General features: G+C 34.1%; 1 protein-coding gene across 4 annotated transcripts in view; it reads right to left on the bottom strand.

Moving 5' to 3' along the window:
• ABCA6 (ATP binding cassette subfamily A member 6) overlaps positions 1 to 19,788 on the bottom strand; it is a 104,353-nt gene that overhangs the window by 64,805 nt on the left and 19,760 nt on the right. For all 4 annotated transcript variants that reach the window (XM_062175536.1, XM_062175532.1, XM_062175535.1 and 1 more), the window contains 14 exons: positions 19,402 to 19,570; positions 16,209 to 16,267; positions 14,387 to 14,497; positions 13,493 to 13,668; positions 13,163 to 13,282; positions 12,766 to 12,904; positions 12,120 to 12,210; positions 11,138 to 11,277; positions 7,938 to 8,054; positions 6,375 to 6,558; positions 5,832 to 5,998; positions 4,371 to 4,504; positions 3,210 to 3,347; positions 800 to 907 (listed from right to left, as the gene is read on the bottom strand). In XM_062175536.1, coding sequence (XP_062031520.1) covers positions 800 to 907; positions 3,210 to 3,347; positions 4,371 to 4,504; positions 5,832 to 5,998; positions 6,375 to 6,558; positions 7,938 to 8,054; positions 11,138 to 11,277; positions 12,120 to 12,210; positions 12,766 to 12,904; positions 13,163 to 13,282; positions 13,493 to 13,668; positions 14,387 to 14,497; positions 16,209 to 16,267; positions 19,402 to 19,570 — 1,853 coding nt within the window. The remainder of the gene's footprint in view (positions 1 to 799; positions 908 to 3,209; positions 3,348 to 4,370; positions 4,505 to 5,831; positions 5,999 to 6,374; positions 6,559 to 7,937; positions 8,055 to 11,137; positions 11,278 to 12,119; positions 12,211 to 12,765; positions 12,905 to 13,162; positions 13,283 to 13,492; positions 13,669 to 14,386; positions 14,498 to 16,208; positions 16,268 to 19,401; positions 19,571 to 19,788) is intronic.

Below are 19,788 nucleotides of genomic sequence, written 5' to 3'. Positions count from 1 at the left end.
ATAATTCAATCGCTTCTCGGCCTTTTGGCTAAGATCAAGTGTAAAACTTTGGAATAATTCTACATAAAAACCTAATATTCTAATATTTAAAGAAATAATTATATATACACTGTTTAGGAACCTGAGATCTATAGAACCAGTTCCAAAGATGGCCCATTTAAAATGCACATTGTCTTATTTTATAGATTTGATTTCCAATAGCTTTTTAATTCATTAAAAATCAATAAAAAAGCAAACCTCATAATGATTAATTCACTGAGGTCTTCAAAGAAATGTTATTTTGTGACCTGAAGGATATAACACATTTTCCTTTTAAAAACATCTCCTCAAAACAGTTACTGGCTCAGGATAGTGAAAACTGACTTACCTAAATCTGATTTAGCTGTTTTGTCTGGATAATGAATATAACCAGATACAAACAGAACATAAAACTGCAATTTCCAGAACGGAAAGGGGTTTCAAGTCTTAAATTTGGTTTTCAGTTTCAGCATCAGTGATTTCTGCCTTGTAGTTAGGATACAATGTAATCAGAAGACTCCTAATATCTACCTTTTACAGTTTAGACTAATTTGAATCTCGGAAAAATCATTGTACTTTTCCTGTAACTTTGAAGTAAGTACTTTGCACTTCTAGAAGATTTCTGACTTGTTAAAAATAATGCTTACCTGTGTCATTTAAATATATTTTAAGTGTTTTTCCTCAAGGAAAACACTTTGAACATACTGTATTAAAAATACAATTACTGAAATTCCTTAGGTTTCTTTTCTCTCAAACTCCCTTCCCATCCCCTTTCTCTTACTTTATAATCACTGACACTGCTCATGGCGATATAAGGAGAAATGCTACATGCAGTAAAAATTAAGAACGTGGAGCCTTCTGCCAGCCCAGTCCAAGCAAATAAAATTTCCTGCAAATATAAAAGGAATTTAGTGAGTTTTCTAGAAAAACAAAAATAATTTTAAAATTATCATAAAAATATGGTTTTGAGATATTGAAATATCAAATCTAACCTAGTTCATTAACATCTATGGGTGAAAAAATGTTTTCTGATCAAAATAATAGGAGGTTTCAATTCAATGAGTAAAAGAAGCCAAATATAATTCAAGACCTACTTTTGAAAATATACCCAAAATAATTGAAAGCATGGTCTTAAGGATACATTTGCACACTTATGATCATAGCAGCACTACTCACAATAGCCAAGAGATGGAGCAAACTAAATGTCTACTGATGGGTGTATCAATTCAAAAATGTAGTACATACACATACAATGGAGTATTATTCAGCTGTCAAATGCTATAAACATGTATGAACCCAGAGGACATTATGCCAAGTGAAATAAACTAGTTGCCAAAAGAGAAATTTTGTACAATTACACTCATATGAGGTACCTGAAATGGGTTCATAAACAGATACAATAGTTACCACGAGTTAAGGGGTAGAGAAGTTGATAGTGGGTATAGAGTTTTAGTTTTACAAGTGGAGAAAGTTCTAGAGATTTGTTTCACAACAATGTGAATATGCTTAATAGTACTAAATTGTACACATACAATACTTATGATGGACAATTTTATGCTATGTGTTTTATCATGATAAAAATAATAATTCAGGAATTATGAACATTGACAGACAATTTAGACCTGAGTAGCATGTCTTAAGAAAGACAAACCTAGAGACAGATATATGAAGACTTTCAAAGCTGAGTGCATGTGTTTTGAAGCACAGAGTTAAATCAGATACTTGATGACACTGACCACCATCAAGAAGATGAACTTTAAATCACTACTCCAAGATCAGGGTTTGCCTGAGGCTGAGCCCATGTCCAGGCATCATATAATTACAGGAAAGCAGCATGAACCTGTCTCAAAGTAATCCTTCATTTATAACCTTTATTTAAGAGTTTGGAGGCTACATCTATAAATTACAATTTTTCACCAGGCTGCAAGACGCTCTACTGTCATTACAGGAATGGCTGAGAGAGGAAAGAGGTATGCTACTTGGGGTAGGGGTTCTTAGGAGAGTAGCTATGGAGTCTTGGTCCATTTTGATCCAGAGTACACAGGCAATAACACGAGGAAATTAAAAACACAAAACAGGGTAGCAACTGCATCTGGCTGTTACAAGCTGGTTCCATTTTCAAAAGCATTCCCTTCAGATACCACTACCTTGAACTGTCCTGTGTTCTCTCTGTTCACATGACCGGTCAGTCATATTTCTACCCACTGACCTCTTATTTTCCATCCTTATACTCCCCATTTCCTTTAGAAAATCTGTACTTGCAAGTACTCCTAGCACCACTGATGCAAGGAAGCCAAAACTAAATTCAACACCTTTGACATAAAATAGGCTTCTTTTTGACTGCTCCATTATAATCCTGCTGATCAATTTTACCAAATTTCTGATATCAAATTGTTGGAGACAGTTTTGAGGGATTCTTCTTGGTATCAATCAGAAAACCATAACCACCTTAAATACTTGAAATAAGGAGAGATTAATCAGGAAATGGTTATGTGAGTGATGACCATTCAGCAAGGATGAAATGGGAAGACATTGTCACTTCTGGGTTGCAAGGACAAAGGAAAGGAGATGTTGGGGAGGAATTTCTCTTGTTTTGCTATTTCCCAACACTACATCCTATTGTCTAAATTGTCTAAATTCAAAATTCTGAAAATGCAACAAATATATGTGTGTATATCTATATATATGATTCTTTTGCAACAGAGAGCAACTATGTATAGGCAAAAGTAATGAATCAAGTAGCATATAGCTCCAGAACTTGCAAATTATCTGTCATGCTAGTCAATCTACTATACATTTAATCAATAGTGTCCAATAATGAATTACATTAGATTTATAATATTCTAAAGCAGGGTACCACGAATTTCCTGTTTAGTGCCAGTAACCCACAACAAACCCTTGTATCTCTCCAATATACTTCTAAAGGTAAGTTCATATGTACAACTTTTTAGAACATCCCTTTGGAGAATATGAGAAAACGAAAATATGAAAAGTATTCTACCATAAGAATTCTCTGATAATAATTTAGCAGAAAAATCATATTTTGTTTGATATAACCTGTTTAAAATGTTGGGACACAATAATAATTTTTAGGGCTAACAAACAACTATGGATTTTTAAAAGCTAAAGAGAGGAAACATAGGTTACATATCAAATTATTCATTTTCACAATTAGTAAAACCAGTACTTACAAAAGGAAATGCACTTCTCTCAGTTCGAATATATTGTTGATGATTAAGCATTCGAAGTAGCCCATTGCTGATAATATTCATAAGGATAGGATAACAGTGTACTCTCTTGGTATTGCACACAACTGAAAATCTATAATCCTTAAAACAAACCAATACAATAAAATGATGTTAATTCTAAATCTTTGAGGAATAAAAATAATATTTAAAATATGTGATCCTAACAGTGTCACATACTAGCTGTGTATCCATCTTCCAAGTTAACATACTCTGAGCTTTAGATTCCTCATTTGGGAAATATGATACGAAATGGGTTACTGCATGGTTTAAATGAGCTTATATATACTCATATTAGTCTAGTGAAGTAGATAGTAAAAATTTAGCATCCACTCAATACATGTTTTTATTACTATGATCTTATATCACTTTGTCTCTATTTAATTTATGAGGAAATTTTTGTTAGTGGAATTTAAAAAAGCAGCTTTGTCAAAGAGATACTGTCAGCCTTACAGTGAGCAAGCACAGAAATATTTATTTTCTGGATAAGAAATAGCATGGAGTTTATAAAATATCCCTCATTGCACAAAGAAGCATTTTCACATTTTTTACGATATGTTTAATGTACTTCAAGTTTACGAAAATGTTCATGTATTCATTAAGAGATTTAATATGTTTAAATACTTATAATAGTTCATATAGTAAATCTATTGGATAAGTAACAAAGAAGCTACCAGACAAAATAGTTTTCCAAAGTTGGCACAAAATGATTATACATTATACAATACACTTAGTTTCAGTAGAACCGAGTTCCATAATATATCTTGAAAGAATTTTGTTTTTATTTCCAGTATAACATGAAATAAATATGTACCTTTGGTTAATTTGGTTCCTTGCTTTTACTAGAATGCAAATAAGAATTATGTTTATGTTCATTGGTCTTATTCTTTGCTGGATCTCTATGGCATGAATTCTTTTATTCAAACTGAGATGTAGTAAGATAGAAGACTAAAAATACTTTAATCTTGGTTATTTTTGGCCAAAGTGTTCTTTTGAGTCAAGTTGTTTATATGGTCTCGGTTGACTTTCTAAAGTTTTAAAAACAGTTAAACTTTTTCTCATTCTCTTTTTAAGTCATAAAAGCAAAAATCAAGAGGCAAAACATACCTTTTGTTTACCAGAAACTATGATAGCTCCATTGTATGAGAGTGCATCAGTGCCATTTCTGTTCCCAAAGTCATCTACTTCTAAAAGTATATTTTGATGCTTCAGTGACTGTACAAAATCTTCAATGTTTGATTCTAGTACGAAGTGAACAATAGAAGACAAGAAAATACATCAAATTAAAAAATAACCATATATAAATATTTATAGCATACTTGTGCAGTATAATTCTTTGGGTATCAAAAAAATTCTTTGGGTATTACAATAGTAATATTGGCCCATGAAAGAGAAATTATTATATTATAGTTAGAAAATTTTATTGGAATTGAACTCTGGGATTAGACAAAACTCCAAGCAAGTTAGAACTTCCCCCAAGGTGGTACAGGAACATATGCAAAGAAAGTAAGTTTTCCATGTACTCTGGGGAAGCCATACATCTCACTGCATCTCCACAATCACACAACATAGGATAATACAATAAAGGCAGCCCCAGTTCTCCCAAGCAAACAAGGATTTTCACATTAAAAGATAAATATCAGATTTTGAGAAAAATAGAAACAGGATGAATATCTGAAAACTGAATACAAGGAAGAAAAAAATAAATAAGTGAATATAGGCGAACTGTTCTCATCGTAACTGGAAAGTAAAATATGTAATGAGACAACAAGCTAATAGGTAAAAAAAAAAACAACCCTTGATCTTGAATATTAAGTGTGTAATTAGCATTACTTTCAGTTTTAAGGTAGCAGGGTGAATAAAATGTACTTTTAAAAACCCAATGAAAAACAGAAATGAGAAACAGAAATGAAAAAGAATACTTTTGTTTAAAGGAGAGATATCTATAACCCTGAATTACAAATACGTGAGATAACTGGAATGAGCAAGGAACTCATGAGATGGCTCCTACTGTGAAATTAAAAAAAAAATCATAAGTAGGTAGAAATATAATGGATTTTTCTTCAAAATTACCTAAGCAGTTCAATTATATATCATTTGGAATCATAAAATAAGGAGTCTTTCTGAATCCTTTTGTACTTTCCTGGAAAGGAATATTGTGTATGTATGCCAACTTTACATGCTAATCGGTGCATAATATATTTATGGTATAGATTTGGTTGCTGTGAAATGGAGATCTCAAAGGAAAGTGGTCCCAGGCAATGGAGAAGTTTATTTTTCTTTCACATAACCACTTAGGGTAATTAGGTAGATAGGCAGCTCTATTTTACCACACTATGTAGTGATCCAGGATTCTTCCTTGACATTCCCATCATCCTTATCCTTTCCAATATCAGTGAAAATACACAGTGTTCCTTGAAAGTTTTTTTGATAAATGAAATTTAAATGCATATTTTTCTCTAATAGTTTTCTTTCCTTCCTCCCCCATATGTATTATTTAACAAAAAAAAATAACTTGTTTCTGGATTTATATTTTGTGAGTTTTTTGTTGTTGTTGTTATTGTTCACCTGTTTTGTTGATGATCAACAAGCTAGTGCGAGGGTCTTGGGGAAGTTGGCCAGGAGAGAGGAAATACGATTCAGTTTTAAATTCCCAATCAGTCTTCTCATTTGTTATGTGAAAAAGTATCGTTTCTATAATCAAGGGAAACATTGCAATTCCCAGTATCAATAGTCTAAACAATAAAGAAAAATATTGTATGAGTTGTAGCAATTTTGATTATTCAGACAGGCCATAATTATCTGTTGAGTCTCAAATCTACTTTATGTCAACCATGATTCTATGTACTAACATTCTCAAAGTCATACTTTAGCATGCTATACAGTACAATAGAAGCAACTGCTTATCAAACTATGAAAACATACCCATAGTTATAAAGCCTAATTAAGCACCAACACACAGGTATTCTCACTGTCAGGAAAATTAACGGTGCATTTTTCCATTCTCTGGAAGAAATTCTGGTTAGTGTGTTCTAGATTTAAATTCTTTCCTGGTTTGAAGTTCTTTTGAAACCCATTATCTGACAAAAATCACAATACTTTGATACTCACAGGGTCAAAAGCAATTTTCTTCCACGTTTAAACTTTAAGAAATGGAGCCACGCTATGGCACAGACCTGCATTCTCCAGAGGCCCATGTCACTCACAGTGTTCTGAATTTCAGGGAGAAAGGAGGGAGCTGTCTCCATTTCATTTAGGCTGTCTGAATCTCTTACTGTCTCTGCTTGTTTAAAACCTACACAAATATACACACACATTATTAATGCCATTAGGGGAATCACAGTTTTTTTTCTTTTAAATACTGTTAAAACTGTTTTTTTGTTTGTTTGTATTTTTTGCAAGTTATATGAAAGATTGTATTACTATTTTTGCTTTATTTGTATTTTTTTAATTTTTACAATGACATACTTTCAATCTACTTATAATCACAAGCTTAACTATAACACTAAATAAAAAATTCAACAAGTATTAAGTAGAAAAACTACTGCTCCTCAAGAGTATAGACAAGGCTACAACAATAATCAAATCGCAGAAAGTCAATTCCACTCATCTACATTGCATTTTATACTCTGAATATTAGTTATCACAAATCAGGAAAAACATGGTTTTATTTTTACAACCATATTCAAAAGAATTAAGCAACTCTTTTCAACATTTATTCAGAGTATACACCACCAATTTGTGCTTTCCTTCTATTGTTATTTTTATAAATGCCAATGATTATGGATATTCAAATAAAAATTATAAATAAGGAAATCTTTTGTAATGTTTGTATTTATAATGCCAAAATAAAAGAAATAAGCTATAATACACATATTCTATAAACTCACTGAGAAAAACATAACATATTCATATCACCAAAAGTGTTATTTTGCTATGCCCATACTTGAAAAGGCAAAGAAAGTCCCAAATGTAACAATATTATAAGAAATTTAAAGAAATCTTCGTAACAAGACCCGATACTGATGCCCAAATGTCTAGTACTAAGGTATGGACAGCTAAGTTGTGTAGAGGAAATACCACAAACTAGTATGTGAATCCTGCATGTATTTCTTAAGAGTGGCATTATTTGGAAAAAAAAATTAACTGCTCTTAGATCTAATTTTTCTCACTTGTAAAATGTTGCCATGATACTAACTGGGAAGGTTATTGTAAATAATGTGTATACACTTTGATCAAAGAGTCTGACATCTGAGATGTCCCATAATAAAATACATAGGAGTTGCTCCTAAGAATTCTTTCCATAATGACCTCAGTAGAATTTTGAATATTGACAAACTTAGAGAAATTTTTACAAGAAATATCTACTCATGTCTCATGCCTCAAATTAAGTCTTCCAGAGCCTCAAAGAATCTAAGAGACAGTGAGCATCTGGGGAAGCAGAGAACTGATGAAATAAGAAGATAATTTCTAAAGAATTTGACAGATTCCAAGAGTGGACTTGTGCCCAGTCCTACTAATGATGTTGGGAAGTGGTGACAGTCTATCCCAAACAGCAGAGCAAAATTTGGAAGGACTAATATTCTTTAGTGTGAATCATACACAGAAATTATGAATACTAAACTAGTACATGATCATTTTGGAATTGTGAATTACACAGATGGTTTTGCCTACCTTGCTTAATATCTGATTTTCCTTCCAGTTTCATGAAGACTTCATTCAGAGTTGACATGGAAATATCGTAACTCATTATTCCTTGGCCTGAGCATTTATCAAGATCACTGAAAAGATCTTAGGCAACAGATAGAAACAGACATATTTGAAATATAACATCAATAATTAAACCTAGTAAATTAATATTGTATCTAAATGATGGTTACAGAATACTGTTCAAGAAAACCCATGTCTTTGGAATTTCATTAAAATGAAAATGAAATGACTGTCAGACTTTTCTGTCTTTAAACAGTCTATATTCCATCTTCTAGTCTCAATTTACAAGCTTTTTGTAGTCCTCTCTGAGGAAATATGAGTATCAGAAAGACCATCATCTGCTCCTCATCACACCACAAATCCATGCATACGTCTAGCAATATTCTAGGTCTTCCTTCTATGTGGATGGAAGACTTGCAGCTATTCCTATCAAAAGCTACCTCTTTTTACTTATGTTTAGAATTTCATCCCTTCTTAGCATCCCAATGACTTCCCAAAGTGATCCTCCCACCTCCTGTATCATCAATTTTTCCCACGTATCCTGGGTCATCCCAAACAACAGGCAAAAACGCTGTAACATAGGCAAGCAACAGTAACAAAAACCTCCTTCCACACCATCCCAACATGCATGCATTGCTCCAAACCGGTGCCTAACTTTAAATTGTCACACTTAACTCCAAGTCCAAATGCTGACCCTATCCTTCCAGGTTACCAATTTAGCAATAATTCCATATTTACAAATTCAATGAACAAGTCTTTGTTTTTCTTTTATTCTTTTAACTTAGTCTTCCAATATTTTTAAACTCAATTGTAATCAAATTAGTTGACTAGTACCACCTTCTAAAATAATTTTCTCCCTTGAATACAAACACAGTTTACTGTGTTGCCTTCAAGTACCTCTGGGAATCTCAGTATGTACCTCATTCCTGACTCTTCCTCTGCTTTGTCTCAAGGGTTCAGCCCTAGGCTTCTTTCTCTTTCTATACACAAAATCCAGTCCCTAACCATACTGAAAAGTTCCAAATTCAAATCTCATTTTGTCTTTTGATTTTCAGTGTCCTATATTCAATCATATACTTCAACACTTGAAAGTAAAAAAAAAAAAAAAGTCTCTGTCAGAATGTTGAAAAAAAAGTTTCAGGGTTATACTACCAAAATTAAGCACTATTCTTCCTTTTTTTGTTCCAACTGTTTCTCTGATTATTTTACAATAAATTCCACCACTTTTTATTCAGTGATTCAAGCAAAAACTCTAGAAGTCCCTCTTGATTGTTTTCACTTTTCCTCATACTGAAGAGGCAGCCCATCAGCTAGACTACTCAGTTTTATTTCCAAACTTGTTTCAAATATACCCAATTGCACCCATCTTCACTGACACCATAGCAGCCTAGTCATCATCACCTTTCATCTGCACCTCTACAATTGTCCCATAGCATGCCTCCCAGTGTCCAGTCTATCCTGCTGTATCGAGTGATCACCTATATCAACAGAATGTGAGTATACATCACATCCAATCAAATCCCTGTTTAATGTCTTTACTTGGTTTCTAAATACATTTAAAACAAAAATCAAAGGCAATACTACAGCTTCCAATGCTCCAGAAAAACCAGGCTCCATCTATCCTTGAAACTTTACCTATATTCTCTCACCATTTTGCTTCTTCCTTCAATGCCACACAGACATCCCATTTCCTCTCTACCTGGAATGTTTTGACCATTTTCTTCTTGTAAAGTTCCATGATGCTCTATAGCAGTCATCATTATAACTTGTGTAGCCTTAATTATTTTATTGTATAACCACAGTACATTTGTTTATTTGTTTACTTTTCCCCACTCAGTGGTTGATAAGCCCCATGAGGTTAGGGATTCATATGTCTTTATTTTATACTGTATTTCTAGTGCTTGGAGGACTGCCTTTCATATAATAGATTCCAAATAAATATTTACTGGGAATCATTTTTTTATAGAAATACTTGGATGAAGATGTGAATTTCCAGGAGAAGACTCTCGCATGACAATCTCTTTATTGCCAGGGGCTGGGGCATTAACATCAGGGACTCTGGTTAAGTAAGAATCCAGTGCAGGTAACCAGCGTACAGCTCCCTAGCTTCCTCTCCTGAACAAGGAAGAGTTGGTTCCTTGTAAAATTCATGGGGTCTTAGTCCAAGAACAAAATAACAGTATAGTTTACTAATCTGAAGACACTATTTTCTATGCTACTAGTAGGATACAGTGAATCATATTTGGGGGTAGAGCTAAAAAAAGACTGAATCATCCAAAAGAGCTTATTCAAAGGAGGTCTGGAGGAGCTTAAACCTGATTAACTACTTCAACAAGGAAGATATTTAAGTCAGAAGAGACTAAAACATATTTTATCATTTGTAAGATAGGGAAAATCATAACTACTTCACTGAATAGTTGCAAGGGCTAAATAACTTGATACATATTTGAAACCAATAGAACAGCATCTGACACATATAAAGTATTGTATAAAAAATTAGTGATTCTAAGGATTACTTACTAAGCAAAGCCTAGATTGGTACTGCTACCCAGTACCATATTGAACAGTTTTGTAGAACAAACCATGTTTTTCTGTGCAAAATACATGCACAATTAAATTAAGTACATAAAGAAACCTGTATTAGAAACCTTGGTGTTCCATACATATCGCTGCTGCACTCACCTATACACAGTAAATATGCTTATTAAAAACACCTGCCCAAGGTTCTTTTTCTGGCCTCAGGAGTAATAAGGTTCTTGTTCAAAATAAGCCAGAAGAATAGAAAGCTAATATTCCTAGAAGTATCCCCAGTGATTGATAGAGAGCATTAAATAGCCCAACTTCCTCACCCCTCCAGTGATATAACTCTGATGCCATCTATCTGTTTTCATTCCCCCTAGTCGATTACACCGCAATGGCCCATGGAAGTAATCAGCCTGATAACGCAACTTCTCTGATTCCCTTCCCTTCCCTCTCTCATGCCCTGGCAGTGTCTCCAGGGGTCAACTGCCAAATAAATTAATTGCACTCAAATCCTCACTTCAAGTTCTGCTTTTCAAGTAATTCAACTTAAGACAAAATACAAACCCGTTATATGAAGAAAAATATAATGATGTGAACATCTGCCCCCAAATTTCATTCCATTGTAATCATATTTAAGTTACCTGGAAATTTATTTGTCCTTTCCAAAGGCAAAGTATACACAAGCTTTTCTTTATTTTCTGTTTTTAATTTTGCATCAGGGATGTGATGATTAATGATGGACATTATTTGTTCAGGATCACATATTTCATTCTTATACAAACTAATATTTAAAAGAAAACAAATTATTTATATTTTTTCCATTGCTACCACAAAAGAAGAGCTTTTATTGAACATCTGGTCTTTCAGCACTACTTTACTGGGCTTCATGAAGCAAACAAAATTAGTAATAAGAACACATAGACTTGAAAATTTCATGATATATACATAGAAGATGTGTAAATTCAGAATAACTATGAGTATATAAACCGACATATAATATGATTAAAATTATATGCCAAGTATGAAGACAAACAATGAGAAATAAGAACATTTACAGAAGAATGATTATTGCATCCTTTATATTAAGAAATATATAAATACTATGATAGATCATATTAAGGAAAATGATGATTACACTACATCATGTAGCTGTCACTAATTAGTTGCTAATAAGGAAATTTGGCTCTCACCCATGTTTTGTGCAGCCATAGGTTTTTTTTTTTAAATGTCTTTCATCTTAGATATACACACTTTCTTGTTAGACACAGTTCTCACTACTCTGTTATCAGATTCACTCCCTATATATACTGGCTTCTGAAATCATTTGCCTTTGTTTTCTATGGAAAAAAAAGCCATATTATTATAGGATTATATAATTGACTGAGCAAATAGAGCACAGGAACAAGGTAGAGGTTTAAACTGCACAGGAAAGCTGCCTAGAAAAGTGGAACATGAAGTAGTCCTTCCATTAACACTCAGACTTGGTTTAGAATGTTGAAATTTTAGGAAAAGTATTTGGGAAACACCTATGAGTCTCGGGTGGCAAAGATGATGCATAAGACCAGTTCTATTTTTGATACATCAGTATTTAAATACATATACAATCTTCACCGAAGTCTTTACCTCAAGTGATATCCAAGACCCCATTTTCTCTTCAAGAAGACAGAAGAGCCTGCACACTTCAATCCCCCATTGGACATGATCACTTTTCTATCTAAGTAAAAAGCAGCAAGTGAGAAAGGTTATTAGGAGTCATTTCCTCTCTCTAGAAAACATGGAGAAGGAACTAACAATCAGAATTCCAGAGGAGAAGTGGTCTATGGGGTGTAAGTATATCTACTAAACATTTTGAATTTTGAAACATACATTAAAAGTGATGCACTTAAAATGAACTCATGATCATCAGTCTATTTCTATTTAAGTACTCTCCAAAACTTCCCCAAAAGTTATGAGTATATTCTCTACTCTTGATGCTACCTTGAGTGGTTATTTTTCAATGAAATGTCTATTAAAGATGATCCAGATGTTTAAATTAAATGAGAGTTAATATGAAAAAAGCCATTGTTTTTAATTAGTGGTCAAAAACTATCAAACATACAACCAGTAAGGAATTCCACAGTGAGGCTGGACTCCTGCCATGCCCTAGACTTCTACAGAATAGACACGTTCCTGAGATAATTTAAGAGCAGGACTCTTGTCCTAGTTATAAACATTGCTTCTAATGTTTCCAAATTCTTACTTCTAACACTGAGATAAAACCAGCAATTACCAGCCAGAATGTCAGCCTCGTCCATAAGCTGGGTACTGAAAAGGATCACATGATCTGCTCTGCGCTCCTTCAGAATGCTCCATACTCGATGCCTTGAAAAAGGATCCAGTCCAGCAGTTGGTTCATCTAACAGCAGCACCTACAGAGGATGAAGATATATAAACTAGCTCTCTGTCATGTTAACTATTTTCACATGATAACATGGAAAACAAGAAAACTCAGGCAAATTATAATAATTATATAAACATCCATCTCCAATATACTCATGTTCATAGTTTAAATATGGTAAATTCTCTCTTGATACATACAATGAAAGATCCACCACTGTTAGTGGTAAAAAGTTTGATGTTTTATGAACACTCAGTCTGCTTTCCTCCCCATACATAATTCCACTTACTTGAGGATCTCCTAGAATGGCAATGCCAAAGGTCAGCTTTCTTTTCTGTCCTTCACTTAAATCTTTAGCAAGGTTATCCTTAATGTCTTTCATGTCCAATTCCAACAAAATTCGTTGTACCTATATTAGAAAATACAAAATCTTAAAAGCCAAAATGATACATATTATATAATTTTAAACTTCCCATTAAAGCAGTACATTTCTTTATAGGGCCCCCTTGCCTAAATTTTATTCTTAACAAGAAAGATAAAATAGTGAAAGGGATTCTGTGGTAATGAGTTAACTTGGTAAATGGTTGATAATGCAATTAATCCAAGCATGCCCATCTACCTCTTGTTCCACTTTCTGTGGATGAATCCCTTTTATTTTAGCAAACAGGCTGAGGTTTTCCTTCACAGTGAGTATGTCAAATTGAACATTGAATTGAGGGCAAACACCAGTTTTCTTTCTGATTTCCTCTAGGTCTTGCATTTCAGAGACATTTTTATTATAGATGGTAACTGATCCTAAGGATAGAAAAAATTAATTTAATGCTGGCAAGATAATATATTTTATTAATATTTGGATATCTTATTCAAGAAACTGCCATATATTCACAGATATCTACAATTATGACTTAATTTCTTATTATTACTATTTTTAAAAAGATTTATGTATGTATGTATGTATGTATGTATGTATGTATGTGATTAGCAGAGCAACAGAGAGAGAGAAATAGAGAGATCTCTATCTGCTGACTCATTCCCCAAATGGCTGTAAGAGCCAAGTCTGGGCCAGGCTAAAGCCAGGAGCCAGAAATTCCATCCTAGTCTCTCACACATGTGGCAGGGGCCCAAATACTTGGGCCATCTTCTGCTGCCTTCCCAGACACATTAGCATGGAGCTGGTTCAGAAGCAGAGCAGCTGGGACTGGAATTGGCACTCTGATATGGGTTGCCAGCATCACAAGTGATGGCTTAATCCACTGAACCACAATGCCAGCCCCCATCATTACTGTTCTTAACACAAAGAATGCTTTAGTAGTGCATATGTCCCTAAAATATTACACAATGGAATAAAGATAGTGATTTTCGTAAAGTTGGGGAAATAGTAAATACACTCATAATCATGTCACTCTGGGAAACAACTTTGAAAAAATCTTGTTTATCCTTAGACATCAAATTAAAATGAGAAAGGCATACATACAGCCTCATTCTATTTTCAGATATCTTTCTTTTTACTCACCTTGTGTTGGAACAGACAATCCATTAAGGATATTTAGAAGTGAAGATTTACCAGCTCCACTGTGACCCAGAATCGCAGTTATTTGACCTTCGTATATGTCAAAGAACAAGCCTAGTTTTATAACAAAATATTCATGTTATAAATAGGAGAGAATTAGACAAGAGTCCTAAACATGGAAGAAAATAATTACATTAAGTTATATATGTCTCAAGAATTTTAATACTTTAAAATATAGAATATTCAATATTTTCATAATTGCCAAAATAATAAATTAGAGAACTAAAACAATAAGTTACTGGTACAGTGACACTAATGAACCACAAACATAATAATAAAAATAACATGCTACTAGTTCAGGATGCAGCGACTAATGTAAGAAATGAACCAAATGAGCAAAATGAATGAAAATGAACATAAAAATAAACATTAATAAAATGGCTTTTCAAATTCATTAAAAAGATTAATTGTTTAATAAATAATATTGGACAATTAAACAAGTATATTAATAATTGTTATGCTTATTAAGTGGAAAAAAGCAAAATGGTTTCAAAGGGAAGAGGAAAGTGATACTGCTTACCAAATGAACCGACACATATCACTATATAAATAAAAATGTAAGCCTCAGTCTCCCCATCTTTGAGGTGAAGAGGACAATAATATGTTTTTCATAGGAGTAAGGGAAGAAAAAGTCCACATAAATTACTCAACAAACAGTAAGACTCCATGAAATTTTACTACTTATTGCTATTACTGTAGTTATGAATTATGTGCTTTGTGGCAATATGGATTTTTATAATATTGGAGATAAATGATTTGAAATAGAAGTCAAGAATCTTAACTCTTTATAGTATAAATATATAAAATATTGCTTATTAACCTTAATAAACAAAGTGAAATCACATTTTCACTGTATGATACATTCTAGGAAATAAACTCATGAAACACTTAGCAGGATTTTATATAACATTTAGGCTCTATAACAGGTACCCACACAAATATGTGGAAGAAATAAGTTCTAGTGTTCCACAGTACATGGTGGTGACTATAGTTTACAATAACATAGAAATTTTATGTGCAAGTAGAAGACAGGAGTTTGAAGTCTCCAAACATAAATTAAAGGCAAGGAAAGGAAAACATAATTACTTTGAGTGGATCAGCACACACTTTATACATTTAATGAAAGACCACATTGTACCCCTTAAACATGTACAAATTCTGGATATTAATCAAAAACATCTGCAATGTTTAAGGAGTTGGAAATGTTGACTTACCTGACTTAATTGTCAAACATCACGACTTGTAGTGAGTTATCACATTGTATCCCATAAATATGTACTTCTGTTAACATTCTAGCTTCTAGGCCAGAGCCGTGGCTTATCAGGCTAATCCTCTGCCTTGCAGCGCTGGCACACCGGGTTCTAGTCCCGGTTGGGGCACCGGATTCTATCCCGGTTGTCCCTCTTCCAGGCCAGCTCTCTGCTATGGCCCGGGAAGGCAGTGGAGGATGGCCCAAGTGCTTGGGCCCTGCACCCGCATGGTAGACCAGGAGAAGCACCTGGCTCCTGGCTTCGGATCAGCAAGATGCGCCGGCCGCAGCAGCCATTGGAGGGTGAACCTTTCTCTCTGTCTCTCTCTCTCACTATCCACTCTGCCTGTCCAAAAAAAAACCATTCTAGCTTCCAAAAGTTCCTAAGTGTGATTAACGTCCAGGTGATAGAGTATTTGTATTCTTTTTTTCTTTGCTTATCTATGTTTTCAAATTTTTCACATTTAAAACATTGCCATTTTTTGTGTCAATGAAAGAATGAAATATTTTCTTTACCCTTTAAAGCTTCCACTTTTCCAGATTTTCCCTTATATTCTTTTTTAACATTTCTGATTCTGAAATGACAAAAGGAGTGCTTACTTAACAAACAGAAGAAAAATAGATTATGAATAACTCCAGTTACAATGACAGATGGAATGAACCACTTCATAAGGATGGCATAACCAGTCTATTCAGAATGACTAAAAATTTTAATTAAAAATTGCTCTAGGACAGAAAATAAAAATGTGTCTCTAGAAAGTTACAGTAAAACAATTAGAATTTCACTGATAAAGGTAGAATGCTCTGTGATTATTCTTTCTTCCTCTAATCTTAGAATGCTTGATGTTCTTTTTTCTATTCAAGATCAGTTCATTCACCTGTAAGCTTTAATCATGGTTTCCCCATATGCTACACCTGATGTTCACTAGATTCTTTATCATCTGCAGCTTATATGGTTTCTTCTATAACAGCTTATGTTTGAACTCTGTTAATTAAAGTAATGAATAATAAATTAAGAAGACTTAAAGGATGTTAAATATGACAAGATATTTTATTGTATTTTCTTTTTATAGTAGGATGCTCACTGAAATGGAACATTTACATTTTATTTCACTTTAAAGAAAAGCTTCCATTTAGGAGTTCTTTTCTTTTCTCAGATTTTAGAGATGAAGAATGCCCTTTGCTTTTTGGAAAGACATCCTGCCTGTGTCCTGGGAATGCTGGAATTGACAGACGTGCAAGCAATGTCCCTAGAGGAGAATGCAACTGTAGAGTCATCAGTCAGAGTTGTGAATAAAATACCGATACTTCTGCTGAACCAGGATTGTGCTTCTAGTTACAACTGCAAGCTTTCCTACATACTTTCTGATGCATAAATTTAAATACTGCTAAGGAAAGGGGAAGAATTACAGATTACTTGGAAAAAGAGAAATAAATTAGTACCTTGCACATACATACGAAATCAAATACACACATATGGATTAATTGGCATAGACTTGGCATGTTTAGGGCGGGAAAAGGCAATTATGTTACTAAGAAAGGGTCACTGTGAAGAAAGTAGATATCAGACTTGTGGACTGGGAAGCCAAAGGACACTTTCAGGTTGCCTTGCATCCGTAGAACCAGCCTCGTGGTGACTGAATATGTACGCGGGGTGCCAAGCTCACTTTTGTACTTTGGTGTGGATCTGAGGTGAGGTGCTCCAAGATGGAACCAAAAAACCTTTATCAGATGACTTGCCATTCTTAGTTTGCCAGTAGCACCAGGCCTCTACCTCAGATCAACAGACAGGGATATCCAGTCAACATTGCACAGCCTGGCTAGTGCTGGGGCATAGGAGTTGGTCACAGAGGAGGAACAGAACATTTCACTTTTTCTCCTGGGTCACTAGGCAGCAGCAGAAGAGCAAATAAAAGTTTTTAATGTTTCTTTTTTAAAGAGATTTATTTATTTATTTATTTGAAAGGCAAAGCTACAGAGAGGCAGAAGCTGAGAGGGAATGAGAGAGACAGGTCTTCCCTCCACTGGTTCACTCCCCAAATGGCTGTAGTGGCTGGAGCTATGCCGATCCAAAGCCAGGAGCAATGAGCTTCTTCTGGGTCTCCCATGTGGGTGCAGGGGCCCAAGGATTTGGGTCATGTTCCACTGCTTTCCCAGGCCACAGCAGAGAGCTGGATTGAAAGTGGAGCAGCCAGGACCTGAACCAGCACCCATATGGGATGGCAGCACTGCAGGTGGCGGCTTTATTTGCTAAGCCACAGCACTGGCCACTTAATATTTCTATGTAATATATTTCTTAGAAGAAATGTTGAAATCTTTACCTAGTATATACTAAACTGATCTTCTGTATACAAAGAGAATTGAAAATGAATCTTTACATGAATGGAAGGGGAGAGGGAGCGGGAGGGGGGAGGGTTGCGGGCGGGAGGGAAGTTATGGGAGGGGGGAAGCCATTGTAACCCATAAGCTATACTTTGGAAATTTATATTCATTAAATAAAAGTTTAATAAAAAAAATAAATAAAAAAAAAAGAAGATTGGCTCTGACATATATAATTTGAATAATAATATCAAGAGGGGTGGATAATACTGGACTTGAGTTTTGGAAGATTATCCTATTCTTGGCCTTTTTTGTATGGAGTTGCTATATTCTAATGGGGTCTATTGCCATTTTAGAAGACTTAACAGAAATAAGGTAAGAACTAGATGGATGAATCTTAGGTATATGGATCACATCTATGCTCTTTGTCTTAGAGAGTAATACTTGCAGCTCACTTTCTAGCTATGGTTCCCAATTTATTAATCTTTTGCTTCCTCATATTTTGGCTAATTTTTAAAACAGAGAACCTAGAACCCGAGTGTGTGGATTTCGATCCCAGCTCCCTATTTATAGTTGTGTAACATTGGCTGGGAGATCTAATCTTTCAATTCTTCACTTTTCTCTTTTGTAAAACATAAGAAATAAAATTATCTGTGTTTTTTTTGTGAGATTTAGTGCATGTCTGGTACATATTAAGTACTATATGATCCTCTGCTAAAAATAAATGGCTAATATTTAAATATCTGATCCTTGAACTTTATTGCAAACTTTGCTGAAAACATTTTCAATGCTATTTAAAATCCATGGTTACTTGGGTTCAGTACTATACCTGCTGAGTTAAAAACAGTGGAATTAGGGTCTCAGGGGATAGATTTTTAAAGTACTCTTCATGATCCATTTACATACCAAATATTATAATAGCCTACAAAGTAGATGTTATTCCTGTTTCACAGAGGACACTGACACTTCAAGAAATTTACTAATTTTTCTATGCTTACATATCAAATGAGATACAAGTATAGTATTAGGAGGTAAGAATTTCTTACCTTAAGTTTCTTACCTATTCCACCACACCAATTAAGCCAACCAATTTACGGAAGGAAGAGTTCAGAGAATGAAAAGAGCAAGTACAAAAGAAAAGTGGGAGACAAGAGACAGAAGCATGGGAAAAGACAAATGGAGCATTACAAGGTCACATTAAATAGGGGTAACCAAAGAGAATTTTCCTGGCAGCAATTAAGAGAAATTTATGATGACAGCAGTGAAACAGTTTAAAGTGTTGTCAATAAAAGTGAATTTCTTCTCAATCAGTTTGCCTCAGCCTTACCCTGTTGCTATTGGTTAATAATACTTCAGCCTTGCACTCATACTCTAATGTAAGTGTGATTACCTGATGGCTTCCTTCCCTTGGAATTCAGGAGCCACTGACTCAAAACAATCATCGGACAGATGCTCTGGATCTATTTCTTTCTCAATGATCTTATTATCAGTCCTCTGGTGTTGGAAACGAGAGAAAAAATTCAGGAAAAATAATGGAGAGTAATGGCGCTCCTTTCCATCTAATCAAGAGGCAACAGAGATCACAACAGTAATATTAATGCAAGGAGCAAAAAAACCTTGTTCATAGGGTCTTGAACTTTTAAACACAAAATCTTTTGTTTCTAACCTCCTATCAATGAGAAGAAAACTCGGAAATATGCAAAGGAAACTGAAAAGAAATAATACATTGTAAAAGCTAAAAAATGTAATAGAACTTTCAATAAAGTATAACTCTAGG

The sequence above is a fragment of the Lepus europaeus genome, chromosome 18 (genome assembly GCF_033115175.1).
Source record: "Lepus europaeus isolate LE1 chromosome 18, mLepTim1.pri, whole genome shotgun sequence".
In the NCBI taxonomy this organism is placed as follows: Eukaryota; Metazoa; Chordata; class Mammalia; order Lagomorpha; family Leporidae; genus Lepus; species Lepus europaeus.
This window is presented reverse-complemented; position numbering and strand designations above follow the sequence as displayed.